Source organism: Pleuronectes platessa, chromosome 21, assembly GCF_947347685.1.
Source record: "Pleuronectes platessa chromosome 21, fPlePla1.1, whole genome shotgun sequence".
NCBI classification, from domain to species: Eukaryota; Metazoa; Chordata; class Actinopteri; order Pleuronectiformes; family Pleuronectidae; genus Pleuronectes; species Pleuronectes platessa.
Genome location: NC_070646.1, coordinates 1,209,798 through 1,227,692, shown reverse-complemented (window position 1 = coordinate 1,227,692; position 17,895 = coordinate 1,209,798). Strand labels below are relative to the sequence as shown.

At 48.8% G+C, this 17,895-nt stretch overlaps 1 protein-coding gene across 1 annotated transcript; it reads right to left on the bottom strand.

The window, feature by feature from the left end:
• Positions 1-868: 868 nt before the first annotated feature.
• On the bottom strand, positions 869-15,890 carry LOC128427386 (corticotropin-releasing factor receptor 1-like). The gene is given in 10 exon segments (XM_053414488.1): positions 869-1,009; positions 10,569-10,610; positions 10,755-10,890; positions 11,091-11,176; positions 12,807-12,879; positions 13,877-13,911; positions 13,913-13,938; positions 15,205-15,301; positions 15,303-15,359; positions 15,774-15,890. Coding segments are annotated over 10 exon segments (729 nt in total). The 5' UTR covers positions 15,810-15,890.
• Between the last annotated feature and the right edge of the window lie 2,005 nt (positions 15,891-17,895).

Here is a 17,895-nt window from a genome sequence, read left to right as displayed (position 1 = left end):
CCTTCACACAGATCCTTCTGCTCTAATGGTTCCACAGGATCTCGCTGCTGGAGACGCAACAAGAGGTAAGTCTGTGTTTAGCTGAAGAGGTTTGTTCCACATCAAATTCAACCATGAATGTGAAAGTAAATATTAAAGAGATTTGATAAAAATCGTCATTAGCTTCCTCACATCACCACCTTTATAACCTCCACCAGGGGGATGTGTTTTCACCCTGTTTCCTTAATGTGTTTATTACTCAAAAAATCCAGAGCCCACATAATTTGGAGGCAGGATGAGACATCAGCTGAGAGAGAACTGCATATCTGAACAAATCCATAATGTCTTAGTTTTCTCCCACTTAGAATTATTATTCTGGAATAAAATCTCCTCAGGTAGAAAGTCAGGAATGAATTAATGAGGATCGCACAACACCAAATCAACACAAACACGGTGATCACACAATCACTGTGATAACGCAATAAAAAAAACAAAAAAACTGAGAATAGAATCTAAACAATAAGATTTGATTGAACAATGAGTCCAGTGTCTGCAGCGGTGGATCCAGGTCAGTGCAGTCCAGTGGCACCAGCAGAGGAAAAGCAGGAGATGGAGTGCTGTACATTCAGACCCGGCCTGGTCTCGTGCTCCTCGTGATCCACTAACCTCCGGGCTCAAAGTCCTCAGCGTCCTCGTCCCTCAGAGTCTAACGTCTAATGTCCCCCCGGAGGTTCAGCAGCCGGACGCTGGCTCTCACTCTCGTGCTGTGGAGCCGCGGCTCGTTAAGTGTTTCAGTGAACTCCAGTGATGCGGCAGAAAACACACCTCAATGTGTGTGTGTGTGCGTGTGTGTGTGTGTGTGTGTGTTTGCACGGCAGGACCAGGCATCTCATAGCGACGTGGACTGCTTGATGCTGTGGAAACTGACCCGTGAAGGGGACGTGGGGATGGACATGGCCTGCGTCATCCGGACTCGGATGGAGTGCTGCTCCTGCCACCGGTGGAAACGCTTCCTCGCCGCCGAGCGCACCTGAAGACCAGAACCAGAGGAGACACATGAACCAGAGGAGACACAGGAACCAGAGGAGACACATGAACCAGAGGAGACACAGGAACCAGAGGAGACACATGAACCAGAGGAGACACAGGAACCAGAGGAGACACATGAACCAGAGGAGACACATGAACCAGAGGAGACACAGGAACCAGAGGAGACACAGGAACCAGAGGAGACACAGGAACCAGAGGAGACACATGAACCAGAGGAGACACATGAACCAGAGGAGACACATGAACCAGAGGAGACACAGGAACCAGAGGAGACACAGGAACCAGAGGAGACACATGAACCAGAGGAGACACATGAACCAGAGGAGACACATGAACCAGAGGAGACACATGAACCAGAGGAGACACAGGAACCAGAGGAGACACAGGAACCAGAGGAGACACACGAACCAGAGGAGACACAGGAACCAGAGGAGACACAGGAACCAGAGGAGACACATGAACCAGAGGAGACACAGGAACCAGAGGAGACACATGAACCAGAGGAGACACAGGAACCAGAGGAGACACATGAACCAGAGGAGACACAGGAACCAGAGGAGACACAGGAACCAGAGGAGACACAGGAACCAGAGGAGACACATGAACCAGAGGAGACACATGAACCAGAGGAGACACAGGAACCAGAGGAGACACACGAACCAGAGGAGACACACGGACCAGAGGAGACACACGAACCAGAGGAGACACACGAACCAGAGGAGACACAGGAACCAGAGGAGACACAGGAACCAGAGGAGACACATGAACCAGAGGAGACACACGAACCAGAGGAGACACAGGAACCAGAGGAGACACATGAACCAGAGGAGACACATGAACCAGAGGAGACACAGGAACCAGAGGAGACACACGAACCAGAGGAGACACAGGAACCAGAGGAGACACATGAACCAGAGGAGACACATGAACCAGAGGAGACACATGAACCAGAGGAGACACATGAACCAGAGGAGACACAGGAACCAGAAGAGACACATGAACCAGAGGAGACACAGGAACCAGAGGAGACACATGAACCAGAGGAGACACATGAACCAGAGGAGACACAGGAACCAGAGGAGACACAGGAACCAGAGGAGACACATGAACCAGAGGAGACACATGAACCAGAGGAGACACATGAACCAGAGGAGACACATGAACCAGAGGAGACACAGGAACCAGAGGAGACACACCAACCAGAGGAGACACACGAACCAGAGGAGACACAGGAACCAGAGGAGACACAGGAACCAGAGGAGACACATGAACCAGAGGAGACACAGGAACCAGAGGAGACACATGAACCAGAGGAGACACAGGAACCAGAGGAGACACATGAACCAGAGGAGACACAGGAACCAGAGGAGACACAGGAACCAGAGGAGACACAGGAACCAGAGGAGACACATGAACCAGAGGAGACACATGAACCAGAGGAGACACAGGAACCAGAGGAGACACATGAACCAGAGGAGACACAGGAACCAGAGGAGACACAGGAACCAGAGGAGACACAGGAACCAGAGGAGACACATGAACCAGAGGAGACACACGAACCAGAGGAGACACAGGAACCAGAGGAGACACACGAACCAGAGGAGACACACGGACCAGAGGAGACACACGAACCAGAGGAGACACATGAACCAGAGGAGACACATGAACCAGAGGAGACACAGGAACCAGAGGAGACACAGGAACCAGAGGAGACACACGAACCAGAGGAGACACACGAACCAGAGGAGACACAGGAACCAGAGGAGACACATGAACCAGAGGAGACACACGAACCAGAGGAGACACATGAACCAGAGGAGACACAGGAACCAGAGGAGACACACGAACCAGAGGAGACACAGGAACCAGAGGAGACACATGAACCAGAGGAGACACATGAACCAGAGGAGACACAGGAACCAGAGGAGACACATGAACCAGAGGAGACACATGAACCAGAGGAGACACATGAACCAGAGGAGACACATGAACCAGAGGAGACACAGGAACCAGAGGAGACACAGGAACCAGAGGAGACACACGGACCAGAGGAGACACACGGACCAGAGGAGACACACGAACCAGAGGAGACACAGGAACCAGAGGAGACACAGGAACCAGAGGAGACACATGAACCAGAGGAGACACAGGAACCAGAGGAGACACAGGAACCAGAGGAGACACACGAACCAGAGGAGACACAGGAACCAGAGGAGAGACATGAACCAGAGGAGACACACGAACCAGAGGAGACACACAGACCAGAGGAGACACATGAACCAGAGGAGACACACGAACCAGAGGAGACACACGGACCAGAGGAGACACATGAACCAGAGGAGACACAGGAACCAGAGGAGACACATGAACCAGAGGAGAGACAGGAACCAGAGGAGACACATGAACCAGAGGAGACACACAGACCAGAGGAGACACATGAACCAGAGGAGACACAGGAACCAGAGGAGACACATGAACCAGAGGAGACACACGAACCAGAGGAGACACATGAACCAGAGGAGAGACAGGAACCAGAGGAGACACATGAACCAGAGGAGACACACAGACCAGAGGAGACACACGAACCAGAGGAGACACAGGAACCAGAGGAGACACATGAACCAGAGGAGAGACAGGAACCAGAGGAGACACATGAACCAGAGGAGACACACAGACCAGAGGAGACACATGAACCAGAGGAGACACAGGAACCAGAGGAGACACATGAACCAGAGGAGACACACGAACCAGAGGAGACACATGAACCAGAGGAGACACATGAACCAGAGGAGACACAGGAACCAGAGGAGACACATGAACCAGAGGAGAAACATGAACCAGAGGAGACACAGGAACCAGAGGAGACACACGAACCAGAGGAGACACAGGAACCAGAGGAGACACATGAACCAGAGGAGACACATGAACCAGAGGAGACACAGGAACCAGAGGAGACACATGAACCAGAGGAGACACACGAACCAGAGGAGACACAGGAACCAGAGAAGAGACATGAACCAGAGGAGACACACGAACCAGAGGAGACACACAGACCAGAGGAGACCCATGAACCAGAGGAGACACACGAACCAGAGGAGACACATGAACCAGAGGAGACACATGAACCAGAGGAGACACAGGAACCAGAGGAGACACATGAACCAGAGGAGACACAGGAACCAGAGGAGACACATGAACCAGAGGAGACACAGGAACCAGAGGAGACACACAGACCAGAGGAGACACATGAACCAGAGGAGACACAGGAACCAGAGGAGACACATGAACCAGAGGAGACACACGAACCAGAGGAGACACATGAACCAGAGGAGAGACAGGAACAAGAGGAGACACATGAACCAGAGGAGACACACAGACCAGAGGAGACACACGAACCAGAGGAGACACAGGAACCAGAGGAGACACATGAACCAGAGGAGAGACAGGAACCAGAGGAGACACATGAACCAGAGGAGACACACAGACCAGAGGAGACACATGAACCAGAGGAGACACAGGAACCAGAGGAGACACATGAACCAGAGGAGACACACGAACCAGAGGAGACACATGAACCAGAGGAGACACATGAACCAGAGGAGACACATGAACCAGAGGAGACACATGAACCAGAGGAGACACAGAAACCAGAGGAGACACATGAACCAGAGGAGACACATGAACCAGAGGAGACACATGAACCAGAGGAGACACATGAACCAGAGGAGACACAGGAACCAGAGGAGACACATGAACCAGAGGAGACACAGGAACCAGAAGAGACACATGAACCAGAGGAGACACAGGAACCAGAGGAGACACATGAACCAGAGGAGACACATGAACCAGAGGAGACACAGGAACCAGAGGAGACACAGGAACCAGAGGAGACACATGAACCAGAGGAGACACATGAACCAGAGGAGACACATGAACCAGAGGAGACACATGAACCAGAGGAGACACAGGAACCAGAGGAGACACACCAACCAGAGGAGACACACGAACCAGAGGAGACACAGGAACCAGAGGAGACACAGGAACCAGAGGAGACACATGAACCAGAGGAGACACAGGAACCAGAGGAGACACATGAACCAGAGGAGACACAGGAACCAGAGGAGACACATGAACCAGAGGAGACACAGGAACCAGAGGAGACACAGGAACCAGAGGAGACACAGGAACCAGAGGAGACACATGAACCAGAGGAGACACATGAACCAGAGGAGACACAGGAACCAGAGGAGACACATGAACCAGAGGAGACACAGGAACCAGAGGAGACACAGGAACCAGAGGAGACACAGGAACCAGAGGAGACACATGAACCAGAGGAGACACACGAACCAGAGGAGACACAGGAACCAGAGGAGACACACGAACCAGAGGAGACACACGGACCAGAGGAGACACACGAACCAGAGGAGACACATGAACCAGAGGAGACACATGAACCAGAGGAGACACAGGAACCAGAGGAGACACAGGAACCAGAGGAGACACATGAACCAGAGGAGACACACGAACCAGAGGAGACACAGGAACCAGAGGAGACACATGAACCAGAGGAGACACATGAACCAGAGGAGACACAGGAACCAGAGGAGACACACGAACCAGAGGAGACACAGGAACCAGAGGAGACACATGAACCAGAGGAGACACATGAACCAGAGGAGACACATGAACCAGAGGAGACACATGAACCAGAGGAGACACACAGACCAGAGGAGACACAGGAACCAGAGGAGACACACGGACCAGAGGAGACACACGGACCAGAGGAGACACACGAACCAGAGGAGACACAGGAACCAGAGGAGACACAGGAACCAGAGGAGACACAGGAACCAGAGGAGAGACATGAACCAGAGGAGACACACGAACCAGAGGAGACACATGAACCAGAGGAGAGACATGAACCAGAGGAGACACACAGACCAGAGGAGACACAGGAACCAGAGGAGACACAGGAACCAGAGGAGACACATGAACCAGAGGAGACACAGGAACCAGAGGAGACACAGGAACCAGAGGAGACACACGAACCAGAGGAGACACAGGAACCAGAGGAGAGACATGAACCAGAGGAGACACACGAACCAGAGGAGACACACAGACCAGAGGAGACACATGAACCAGAGGAGACACACGAACCAGAGGAGACACACGGACCAGAGGAGACACATGAACCAGAGGAGACACAGGAACCAGAGGAGACACATGAACCAGAGGAGAGACAGGAACCAGAGGAGACACATGAACCAGAGGAGACACACAGACCAGAGGAGACACATGAACCAGAGGAGACACAGGAACCAGAGGAGACACATGAACCAGAGGAGACACACGAACCAGAGGAGACACATGAACCAGAGGAGAGACAGGAACCAGAGGAGACACATGAACCAGAGGAGAGACAGGAACCAGAGGAGACACATGAACCAGAGGAGACACACAGACCAGAGGAGACACATGAACCAGAGGAGACACAGGAACCAGAGGAGACACATAGAACCAGAGGAGACACACGAACCAGAGGAGACACATGAACCAGAGGAGACACATGAACCAGAGGAGACACAGGAACCAGAGGAGACACATGAACCAGAGGAGACACACAGACCAGAGGAGACACATGAACCAGAGGAGACACAGGAACCAGAGGAGACACATAGAACCAGAGGAGACACACGAACCAGAGGAGACACATGAACCAGAGGAGACACATGAACCAGAGGAGACACAGGAACCAGAGGAGACACATGAACCAGAGGAGACACATGAACCAGAGGAGACACAGGAACCAGAGGAGACACACGAACCAGAGGAGACACAGGAACCAGAGGAGACACATGAACCAGAGGAGACACATGAACCAGAGGAGACACAGGAACCAGAGGAGACACAGGAACCAGAGGAGACACACGAACCAGAGGAGACACAGGAACCAGAGGAGAGACATGAACCAGAGGAGACACACGAACCAGAGGAGACACACAGACCAGAGGAGACCCATGAACCAGAGGAGACACACGAACCAGAGGAGACACACGGACCAGAGGAGACACATGAACCAGAGGAGACACAGGAACCAGAGGAGACACATGAACCAGAGGAGACACACGAACCAGAGGAGACACATGAACCAGAGGAGACACATGAACCAGAGGAGACACAGGAACCAGAGGAGACACATGAACCAGAGGAGACACATGAACCAGAGGAGACACAGGAACCAGAGGAGACACACAGACCAGAGGAGACACATGAACCAGAGGAGACACAGGAACCAGAGGAGACACATGAACCAGAGGAGACACACGAACCAGAGGAGACACATGAACCAGAGGAGAGACAGGAACAAGAGGAGACACATGAACCAGAGGAGACACACAGACCAGAGGAGACACACGAACCAGAGGAGACACAGGAACCAGAGGAGACACATGAACCAGAGGAGAGACAGGAACCAGAGGAGACACATGAACCAGAGGAGACACACAGACCAGAGGAGACACATGAACCAGAGGAGACACAGGAACCAGAGGAGACACATGAACCAGAGGAGACACACGAACCAGAGGAGACACATGAACCAGAGGAGACACATGAACCAGAGGAGACACATGAACCAGAGGAGACACATGAACCAGAGGAGACACAGAAACCAGAGGAGACACATGAACCAGAGGAGACACATGAACCAGAGGAGACACATGAACCAGAGGAGACACATGAACCAGAGGAGACACAGGAACCAGAGGAGACACAGGAACCAGAGGAGACACATGAACCAGAGGAGACACATGAACCATGAATTATTCAACATGTAATGTGCATGGATGCTAAAAGCAAACATTGAAATAAAAGTATTTTAACTAGAATTCAAATGCAAACATATTAAATATGCACACAGCATAAGAAACATCTGCTTCTTTGTACTAAAAGTCATAAATCAGCATGAAAGCAGATTTTATACAGAGACAGAAAGTAAAAGAACATTGTTTCATTATAAAACACTCTCGGGACAGACTGAATAAATTATATTGCATATGTGCAAATAATGTTACGTTTATTTTTTTTTTATTTGAATCTGGAGAAGCCAATATTTATTTTTATTTTGCATTTCCAAAAGATACAATAAGATAAAGTAAGAAATAACAGATTTTAAGGTAAATTACTAAATGCTAATTCCAAATTATGAGAAAATAAGATGAAATATTAAACACTAATACAGAATTGTGACATTTTAGAGTAAATTATTAGATATAAAGTCCTAAGTATGAGGTCAAAGTCAGCTTTTGATTTACTGCCCCAGTTTTTTAAATAATTTACTGAGAATTTAAAAGTGAAAACCTCTGCTTCTCTCATACTTTTTGACTTAATGCTTCAAGCTGTCACCGTCTCATTATTTACACTAAAGAGAGGATTTTAGTTTCTAATCGTTCTTTTGACTTTTTATTATTCATGAGCTTTTATCTTTATCTTCTGGCAGAAACGAGCTTCGGTATAAAGACGTCTCTGCAGAGTGAGAGTGAATTTACAGCTCCGCTTCATTTCCTTAATGTGCTCTGCAAACAGAATCTACAGGAACACGGAGTCGTGCATCATTTTAAAACCGGCTCCTCTTCTCCTCCGTCCCAAAATCAATCCTCACAATGTGTCCCAGTTCCCCCCCGCCCCCTCACTTCCTGTCCTCTGTGATAATGTAAAGGAGGAGCTTTAATCTGCAGCGCTGATCCACATAAAACCCCAAACCTCATTTTAGGCTGTAATGTTTTACAGCTCGTTTCATCAGCGGACTAACCAGCCTCGTGTTGACGTCTGTCCTCTGGCCCGGTGACATCATCTAATCCTCCACACATGTCCTCAGCTAAATGTTGTTCTCTGCTCCTGAATGTGACCGAGGGTTCCCTCCGCTCATCTTTTCTGCTTCTCTAACGAAACACTGAATCAATATCCTCCTCGGGTCCACGCTCGCTGGCTAAGACCCGGTCGACGCCCCAACGCGGCTCAGGAGGAGACGCTCATTCATCATCCAGCCGGGGAGCACAGGGAGGGACGCTGAGCAAAGGGCAGCAGTCAGCTGGTATCACATCCACATGTGACTCCAGGAATAACCGGAGAGGTAATGACCAGCATGTGATGTGATGTGAGGCCGGACGCCAACGACTCACACATCAGCCCAGCAGGTCGCCCTGATTAACACAAACCAGTCAGACATGATGGCTTCATTAGGATTCTTCCTGGGCTCCGGCTCAGGTGGACGATTAGGACCCGCTCAGAGACATGGACACGTAACTCACATGTCCTCCTTAGAGACAAAACGCTATCGATCCGAACTCAGGCAGCACGATGGAGCGGTTAATTCAACCAGCGCTTTGAAAGCTGTGAGACTCAAACCTTCTGAGGCTCCTGGAAACCAATTGTCTCAGATTCCCAGTATATCTGTGTCCCAGTACAACAGCCACATCCGTCACTGGAGCGGAGGATCCACCATCGTCCTCAGGTCAACATGCACAGGGTCAGTGGTGGACGAGGTAGAAGTACAAATAAAAACGCATATATCCACTCAGGTAAAAGTAAAAGTACCACATTAACATGTCTACTTGAGTAAAAGTAAGTATTGCTGTTTGTACTCAAAGTATTAAAATGAAATGTACTATCTTATTCCCTAATGCAGCGCTTCTGTTCTCATTATTGATCACTCAAATGTAAAGTAGAATATTCTCCCTGTGACCTTTGACCTTCCACCGCTCTCTTCGAGTCAGTTCATCTTTTGAACGTTTGAAATCAGATTAGAAAAGATTCCGTGGAGTCGATCTCCAGAAAACACGATCACGGTGACCTTTGATCTTCACACCAACCAAAATCCAATCAGCTCGTCCACGAGATCAAAGCCGTTTGTCCACCGGTGACAAACCCACCTCGGTCTTGAACATCTGCCTTTTGTCTGGAGCTGAACAGATTCAATCTCCATTCACTCACAGGTCAAACGATTCTGTGGTTGATTCTCAGAAGTTTTAATGAAGCCTGACCCCCGGGACCTGCCCCCCCCCCCCCGACAGCGAGTCTTTTGCGTTTGTGACGTTTGAAAGAAAGAAAATAAAAACTCCTCTAACGATCGGGCTCGAACACGAGGGACGATACGCAACAATAATAATAATTATACAAACAACTGCTACTCATGTTAATATGCATAAGAATAATAATACCGCACATTAACCCTGGAGGGATCAGGCCTGTCTGTGCACGGGCACATAAAACGTTCTGTTCTATTTCAGGCTGGTCTCACTGCCGACTCCTCCATGAAGCCAGATGAAGGTTGACACTGTCAGGAAGCGTGGAACGTGATGTCACACGTGTCGGGACATGTCAGGTCCTAATGGAGCCCTGGAAACCGACGCTGGGAGCTTCATCGCTCACTGCAGCAGCCGAGGAAGAGGAGGAGGAAGAGGAGGAGGAAGAGGGAGAGGAAGAGGAAGAGGGAAGAGCTAAATGTGGGGTTGATAAACGGAGGAGAAGGGGCTCACCTCACTGTTCAGGAAGCAGTAGAACACGGACACGAAGAAGCCCTGTGTGAGGAAGAGGAGAAGACAACATCAGATCCCTCGTCCTGCTTTAATCACACACACACACACACACACACACACACACACACACACACACTCGGACCACGTTGAATCCTCTCTACGTCTCCTCAGGCTGAGGAATCTCACCTGGAAGGATTCCAGAAAGGAGTTGAAGTAGATGAAGACGTTCTGGGAGATGTCGTCCTCACCGGGGTTGACGAAGAACAGCATGTAGGTGATTCCCAGGAGCGGCAGCAGCACCAGCGTGGCCTTCACAGCCTTCCTGCAGAACAGACATGACAGACACACACCGGCGTCACACAGGGACTGAGGCTCCGAGTGAGGAGCGGCCATGTTGTCCCAAACTCCACCGATCAAGTGCAACGCCTGAATTATTCAGGGTGTGAGCCCACAGGAGCTAACTGGAGAGTTTAGCCTCCTGCAGGTGAAACTGAATAAAACAGTTGAAGATAAATGTTTCACCGGTACTGGATGGTTTCTGACGTGGTGGACGCTCGCAGCTTGGTCATCAGGATTCTCACGATGTTGAAGAGGAAAATGAAATTGATCTGCAGGGAAATCAAACGCAGACGCGTCAGTGTTGTTCTCTGCAGCAGGAAACCGACAGGGACTTTAAGTTATTCCTTGTTTTGACTGTTAACTCGAAACCTTTGAGCAAAGCCACACATCGTTATCCACTTGCAAACATGTGATATTATTGTTAAGGATAAAAATGTGTGAATGTGCAGAATTAATATCAGGAATCAAGATAATGAGAAAAACAAGACAGAAGATAAACCGGTAAAAGGTGGATTGGTCCTTAAGTGCAATATCCACAATTCTTTATCACATCAATAAAAACCATCGACTGGAGGATTTCTCATGGGGGGGGGGGGATTCATCACAACAACAGCTTATGGATTTCCAGAACTCAGGGAAAAAATATATTGCAGGAACAAAATGAAAAAGCATTGTTATGTGAACGTAAGAAGCTCTTCACACAACCGTGAAAAACAACAATTATCACGACTACTGATGATAATAATGTTCAAAACATCAGAAGAATTTTAAAATGTAACTAACTCTCTCTATGATTCACATGTGATGGATGTGATGTAACAGAGTCTGTATGAAACACATCCCAGGGTCACCCGACCCGACCTTGACCTGAAGTCTCTTTCCAGAACCTTCCACTCAGCCGCTGCTCGCTAACGAACCAGGAGCATTAATGCTAATGAAAACATTTCTAAATTACATCCTTTATTCATCCACCGGAGCCGAGCTTCACTTAATTGCTGTTTTTGAAAATCCAGCGTTCACCAGCAGATAAGAGAACCCCCCCCCCCCCGGTGACCCGGAGATGATCCTGGAGGATCCAGTGCCAAACCAAAAAGATAAGGTTCTGAGAGAAGAGAGCTATTGTGAGCAGCACTGCAGAAACCTCAGTGAGCGGGGGGGGAGTTATTGAAGGAGGCAGATGTGAGCTGTGGGGGGGGGGGGAACGGCAGGAGTGTTGACTTTTTCAACAAAGGAGGGACGATAAGCGAATGTGCTGTTTGTGACGACGCCGGGAAGGTCAACCCCCCCCACTGCAGACCCAGCGGGGGGGGAACAGTCCAAACCGAGCGGGGGAATGGCCCAAATCACTGCAGTGGGGGGGGGGAGTTTGAGGGCGTGCACGAGGACGGAGCTTTGGGAGCGCGGCCAGGAGGGAGTCACTGTCGTCCAGATGACTGAGGCTGGGGCGAGGAGTCGGGCTGAGGCCACGCCCACTCTGCCGGGCCGGGGGGGGGGGGGGGGGGGGTCAGCAGATTGTGAGCACAGTCAGAAGAACACAGATCTGAACCTGATGCTTCTTTCCTTTTGTGTGAAAGTTAAAGTTCTGCAAAGTGAAAAGAACAAACTGAAACTCGTCTTCCTCATTAATCAGGATGAAGCTTCCTCATCGTTGTGATGTCACATTTGCATAATGCACACGTGGCGACTAGTCTGGCCACGCCCCCTTAACTAAAGCAGCAGATCAGAGCCAAATATGCATTTGATTAATTGTCTCTGATCAATTTGTGTGAACTATAAATAAACACAACACATTGACACATCAGCTGATCCAGAGTCTGGTTCTTCTGGAAGCTGCTGCAGCTTCACCACAGACGTAACGAGGCTCATTATAAAAGCAGGTGACGTGAAACAGAGTCTTACCACCAGCACCAGGATCATGGGGCCTTGGTAGATGTAATCTGTGTAAACACCGGCCTGCTTCCCGAACCAGCACCTGAGACAACAAGCACAACAAAGTGTTCAGCTCCAGCAGAGAGGAGTCAGACTCTCCAGGACCTGAGGCTTCCACAGTGAGAAGTGATCAGATAATATTAATATATTATAACCAACAGCTCGTCAGAATGGTTTCTTTAATTAGACAAACATCAATGTCTGTCTGTTTGTTTGTTTGTGTGTTTGTTTGTCAGCAGGATTATTACTGCAAACACAAAGGACGTCATCCAGAACAGAATTCATCAAATCTCTGTTTGGATCCGGATCAGGAAACAGATCCAGGAATTTCTGTAATATCGTGGGATTAGCTTTTTTTAAATTTATTTATCTATTTATTACATTTGAATTGATTTCTCAGAGAATGATTCATGGATCTTGATGAAAGGAACTCTCCTTCCTTCAAAATAAAAGGCTTTTAAATAAGCTGTGTCTCAGTGATGAGGCCTCCGTCCATTCACGTCTCCTTTCCTTCGTCTGTTATTTGTGTATTTTGTATGTTGTGCGTGTGAGTGTGTGTATTTGTTTGTATTTTTGTGGATGAAAAACTTGATTGGAGCAATAATCAGCCTGATCCTTAAAGGGTTTGAATCACAGATGAAAACCTAGAGCATCAGAAACACACAAGCTCCACAAAGACCCACACATCCCCTGAAGCCAATCAAGCTCCAAATCACACACGCTTATGAATATCAGCCCCCGTTTCATCCAGATCCATGAATCATTCTCTGAGAAATCAAACTAAATGTTGAAAAAGATCCAATTTCACGAAGGATGTGATGACTTAACAACGAGGAAACACTTTTAAAATTCATTTCCCATCGATTCAAAGTGTGGATTGAGTCAGTGAGGAACTAAACCCTCAGTCACAGAGGAGTCGCTCTGGAGGGAAGTGATGTGAGACTTATTAATAGACGCTCGTGTCTTTGATTCAAAGCAGTTTGACTTTGCTTTTTATCACCGGAGCTAAGAGGAGGGCGTTGAGAGGGGGCGGGGCTTACTTCTCGTTGTCGTAGTAGAGCTTCCCGATGGCCCACCGCCACGATGATGGGGAACGGGATACCTGTGAGGCAGGAGACACACAGTCACACATTCTGTTCAAAACCTCACAACCTCCTCCAGGGAGCTCTCTGCAATACACAATCCTCTTTCTTCTGTTCCCCCCCCCCCCCCCCCCCCCCCCCCCACCCCACCCACCCCCCCCGGCGCTGCGGCGGCTCCTGCCAAGTTCTGTGAGGAGCGCTGGCTGCTGGCTGAGCGACCGGCTGATCTGATCCAGGACCTGTCAGCGGCTCAGCGTCTCTGTGTGAACGAGAGAGAGAAGCCGGACGCTGGCTGACGATGATGCAAAGTGATCTTCTGAGGAAGAGACTGGGGAGAGGATAATAACACGAGCCGCCATTACTCACAAGTACACAACGCTGAGAGGAGCGTGAAGGCCTCGCCAGCTGCCATGCCACACACACACACACAGACACACACACACAAAGACACACACACACACACACACACACACAAACACACACACAGAGTACTTTGTTACTGTACTTCTGTTTCTTACTTGAATATTGTTTTTCCTGACGAGGTTTGACTTTGACTCACAACTGATTATTACTCTAATCGTCCCATATGATGCTAAATACACTTTTTCAAATGGTTTTCTTAATTATTAATGTGACACGAGTCTCCGTTTGATTTGCACGATACAATCTGAACCTTTAGTCTTTTGAACTGGTTTCTGTTCTTGTACTGGAGAAAGGAGCGTGAGCACACTGGGCCCAGATAAACCGGAGATTACATTTCCTTGTTGTCTTTAGCTCCCGTCCGCACCTCGCTGCCTTCATCAGAGATCCAGAGAGCTCGAGCTGAGTGAAGCCAATGGAACCTATTTATTTTCCTGGAGATTTGCCGTCTCCTCTTCACACGGAGGCCTTCACACTCGCCCTGGGGGAAATATAATCCAGCCGGCACAATGCACCTAATCTCAGCAGTGAGTAGCTGGGTCTGACAGAGTGAGGAGCTGGTTTCTCAGCTGCCACATGAGATCCGGGCGTCTCCATCACGTCTCCCTTTGTTGAGCAGAATCAGAACCAAAGCTTATTTTGAAATGATGCGGAGAAACTGACCTGATCTTCTCAGGGTTCTACTTTATGGCAACGATTAAAAAAACTCATTACAAACTCTAATTAGTGGTTTAATTCCATGTAATTGAATATTTTAAAGATCCATTAAAGTTTGTGTTTCCGTGCTGTTGTTTTTTGGACCAATCACAGGAAGTTGAAACAGCATTAAACAACAATATTAATATTTCGTGGTCTCGTGTACGTACACCAGCCGATGCAGATGAACATCCACTTGCGCAGCTTGTCGGTGGAGTAGGTGAGGACGATGGCCGTGTGCAGGTAGCAGCCCTCGCCGAACATCCAGGAAGAAGTTGGTGGAGTGGAAATAGTTGAAGGAGGCGGTGACGAGCCGACACCAGATCTACGGAACCAGATCAGACACGTCAGCACCAAACCAGAACCAGAACCAGAACTTTCTCTCACTGAGCTCAGAAAACAGTTTGTTGTGAGAATCAGGACGAAATATTTTACACTTTTTAATGTAGAGTCGTGTTTTCTTGTGGGTTTAATGAAAATGGAGATTTTGATGGAAAATGAACTGGATTCAAATAATTCAATATAAAATAATCAATACAATGTGAGCAGGATTTCTTATTGCATATTGAAATTGCACGCACAGAGAAATTAGAATTGAAGTATTACACATTTAAAAAGAGATGACACCGGATTTGTCAGTGGATCAATGAAGTCGTAAATGTGTCTGATCTAATGATGTGGTGTGTGTGTGTGTGTGTCTGTGTGTGTGTGTTTGTGTGTGTGTGTGTGTGACACGCACCACGTTGCTCTCGTGCACCTCGGGGCTCATGGTCATTTGGACGATGAACCAGGTGGCGTTCCTCAGGATGAAGGCGGTGATGAGGTTCCAGTGGATGATGTTCCTCAGGCAGCGGATGCTCCTGTCAGAGGAAGAGGAGGAGGAAGAGGAAGAGGAAGAGGAAGAGGAGGGAGAGGAAGAGGAGGAGGAAGAGGAGGAGGAAGAGGAAGAGGAAGAGGAAGAGGAAGAGGAAGAGGAGGAGGAAGAGGAGGAGGAAGAGGAAGAAGAAGAAGAGGAAGAGGAGGATAAATTACTGAGAGGTTGTTTCTCTCCTGCTGCGAGAGGAGAAGAGGAGAGATGATGTGAAACGACTGAATTAAACATCTCCTCCTGAAGCCAGATCCTCTCGATCGCCCCCTGGTGGCTGCCTGCAGTATAGGTCATGAACCCAGCCTCCTCCATGTTAGTGAATGGGACATGGGTCAAACTAAAAGGTCAAATAAATGTTTGTTTGTCTGTCAAAGATGGTTTGTTTCATTTTATGTGGTTATATATATAATTAACGCTCATGATTGACAGTGGAGACTGACTCCTGATTGGTCGATGCCACGGCTCCATGGAGTGATGTCATCTGGTTTGGATCCGGGTTATTGTGGCTTCACTTCTGGATGGAGACAGGAAGTGGATGGAGACAGGAAGTGGAGACCTGTCGTCCGTCCCTCAGGAAAACAGCAGAAGAAGAAGAACGACTCCACGTCGTCGCCTCCGATGAGGGAAACGTTCGATTCCCACAGTTTCGTGTCACGTCCTGAAAAACTCTCGCTGCTTCTTTACGTGTTGTAAATAAATCGACCTCAAGGCTCAAATTAAAATCTGCCTCCGAGCGAACGGTCGAAAATAGAAGTTCATGACTCAACGGACACGACAAACACCGTCCTCCTCTTCCTCCTCCTCCTCCTCTTCCTCCTTCTCCTCCTTCTCCTCCTCTCCTCCTCCTCTTCCTCCTCCTCCTCCTCGTCCTCCTCCTCCTCCGTCGACCCCGAATGACATGATTTATTTTTCAGCGTGCATCAATTCTTAATAGGTGTCACCTGCAGCGGCTTTGTGCTGAGTGAGCAGACGTGCACCAGTGACACCGAATCATTCAACCTCTTTATTAATCAGCTTAAAGAAAATAACCACCTCATTAATACAGCAGCTGCTCTGAATAATGTTAATATAACGTAGACGTGAGAAAAAGAAAATCATTCAGGGTTTAAAAATATTAATTTAGGGTTAAAAAAAATCACATTCCTCCACAAACAAGCAGCTGGTTTCCTTGTTTCCTTGTTTCCTGGTTTCCTGGTTTCCTCAATTCCTTGTCACTTCTGAGCATACATATACATATATCAATATATCCCCCCCACACACACACACACACATCATGACAGCAGAGGTCAGAGGTCAGCGTTTGGATTTCCTCTGGTAAACACGTGGGACCCGTCTCATTTATTAATCTCTTCGTCTCATCCTGATCAAACAACTCGGGGGGGAGGAGGTGGGGGTGGAGGAGGTGCGGGGGGAGGTGAGCGGTCAACTACACACAGAAAATTACTTTTATTCCCATCATGCATCACCCGTGTGATCCCATTTAGATTCTGTTCCTTCATGTGAACCCAGTAACGAAGCTGCAGCTCGTGGATTCTCTTCACACACAGTTTGTTATGTTCACGACTAAAACCAGGAAAACTGACTTCGTGAGCCGTGGCTGAGATTTCAAACTTCCCAGTGAGCGAGTGGACGTGTTGATGGCGTCTCAGATATCTCAGGATGAAGAAGAGGAGCCGTGCACGGAGAAGATGAAGAGGTCAACTTGGAAAGACGAGGAGATTCCAGAGCGTTTTGGATTGACAGGACAATCTCTAACTGCAGGACATGTCCAGAGTTCACAGGACAAATGAAGAGGATATCTCTGGAGGTCGGACTCTCCTGTTATCTCCTCTCTTCTCCACAGGGATCCTTTCCACTCGTTTCTCTCTCTCTCCGGTTCCTCTCTGGATCGTCCCTCTCTCTCTCTCTCTCTCTCTCCGGTTCCTCTCTGGATCGTCCCTCTCTCTCTCTCCGTCAGGCACCGACCGGCAGCAACCTTCCCTTGAGTGGTTCG